The sequence below is a fragment of the Salminus brasiliensis genome, unplaced genomic scaffold, assembly GCF_030463535.1.
Source record: "Salminus brasiliensis unplaced genomic scaffold, fSalBra1.hap2 scaffold_98, whole genome shotgun sequence".
In the NCBI taxonomy this organism is placed as follows: Eukaryota; Metazoa; Chordata; class Actinopteri; order Characiformes; family Bryconidae; genus Salminus; species Salminus brasiliensis.
This window is the reverse complement of record NW_027326713.1, coordinates 1,820-2,500: the sequence shown is the minus strand read 5'-3', so window position 1 is coordinate 2,500 and position 681 is coordinate 1,820. Positions and strand designations below refer to the sequence as shown.

Sequence of the window (681 nt, the reverse complement as noted above, 5' to 3'; positions counted from 1 at the left end):
GGAAGCATGAAGTCATTTAACACATGTAAACAGCCCTGACAGTCCTACCTCCTCTTTTTTCGACCTCTTAGAGACTTTCTTCTCCATCTTAGCTGCGGTCTTTTCCGCGCCCTTCACCTTCTTCTCCTTCCGGCCCTTTTTCCCCATTTTCACTTGTTATAAAGAGGGATTTGGGCTCTGATGGGGGCTCAGATTGTCCTCATGGGCTTAAAAAAAAAAAAAACACGTGGTCCACTTCCACTCGCAGCAGCTTACTCTGTGGTGGTTTGACCGCAGATGAGTTGTGTCGCCGCTCAGTGGCCTGGATGCGCTACTGCAGCTGAAATGAGTACATTTCTATTGGCCCAGTTTGACATGTGAAGAATAGCTGAGATGACTTAATAAAAAAATATATATTTATGTATTTATTTTAATAAACGTTTTCATTTTTATTTATTGTGAGTGTAGGGCCGTAATGTCCCAGTATGGTCTAGGGGTTAGGATTACTGCTTTTCACCCAGACGGCCCGAGTTCGACTCCTGGCAACAGTTTATTACACTGAAGGGCAGTGCTGGCGCAGTGGTTAGACCTCCAGGCTAATAATGACAGGGTTGTGGGTTCGATACCCGGGCTCGGCAAGCTGCCACCAAGGCCTTGCCCCCTCTCTCTGGAGTTGGCTGCCCACCACTCTGTGTGTGCTCA

General features: G+C 47.3%; 1 protein-coding gene across 1 annotated transcript in view; it reads right to left on the bottom strand.

The window, feature by feature from the left end:
* klhdc4 (kelch domain containing 4) overlaps nucleotides 1–229 on the bottom strand; it is an 11,758-nt gene extending 11,529 nt beyond the window's left edge. The window contains exon 1 of the mRNA XM_072672163.1: nucleotides 49–229. Coding sequence (XP_072528264.1) covers nucleotides 49–147 — 99 coding nt within the window. The 5' untranslated portion in view covers nucleotides 148–229. The remainder of the gene's footprint in view (nucleotides 1–48) is intronic.
* Nucleotides 230–681: the final 452 nt, after the last annotated feature.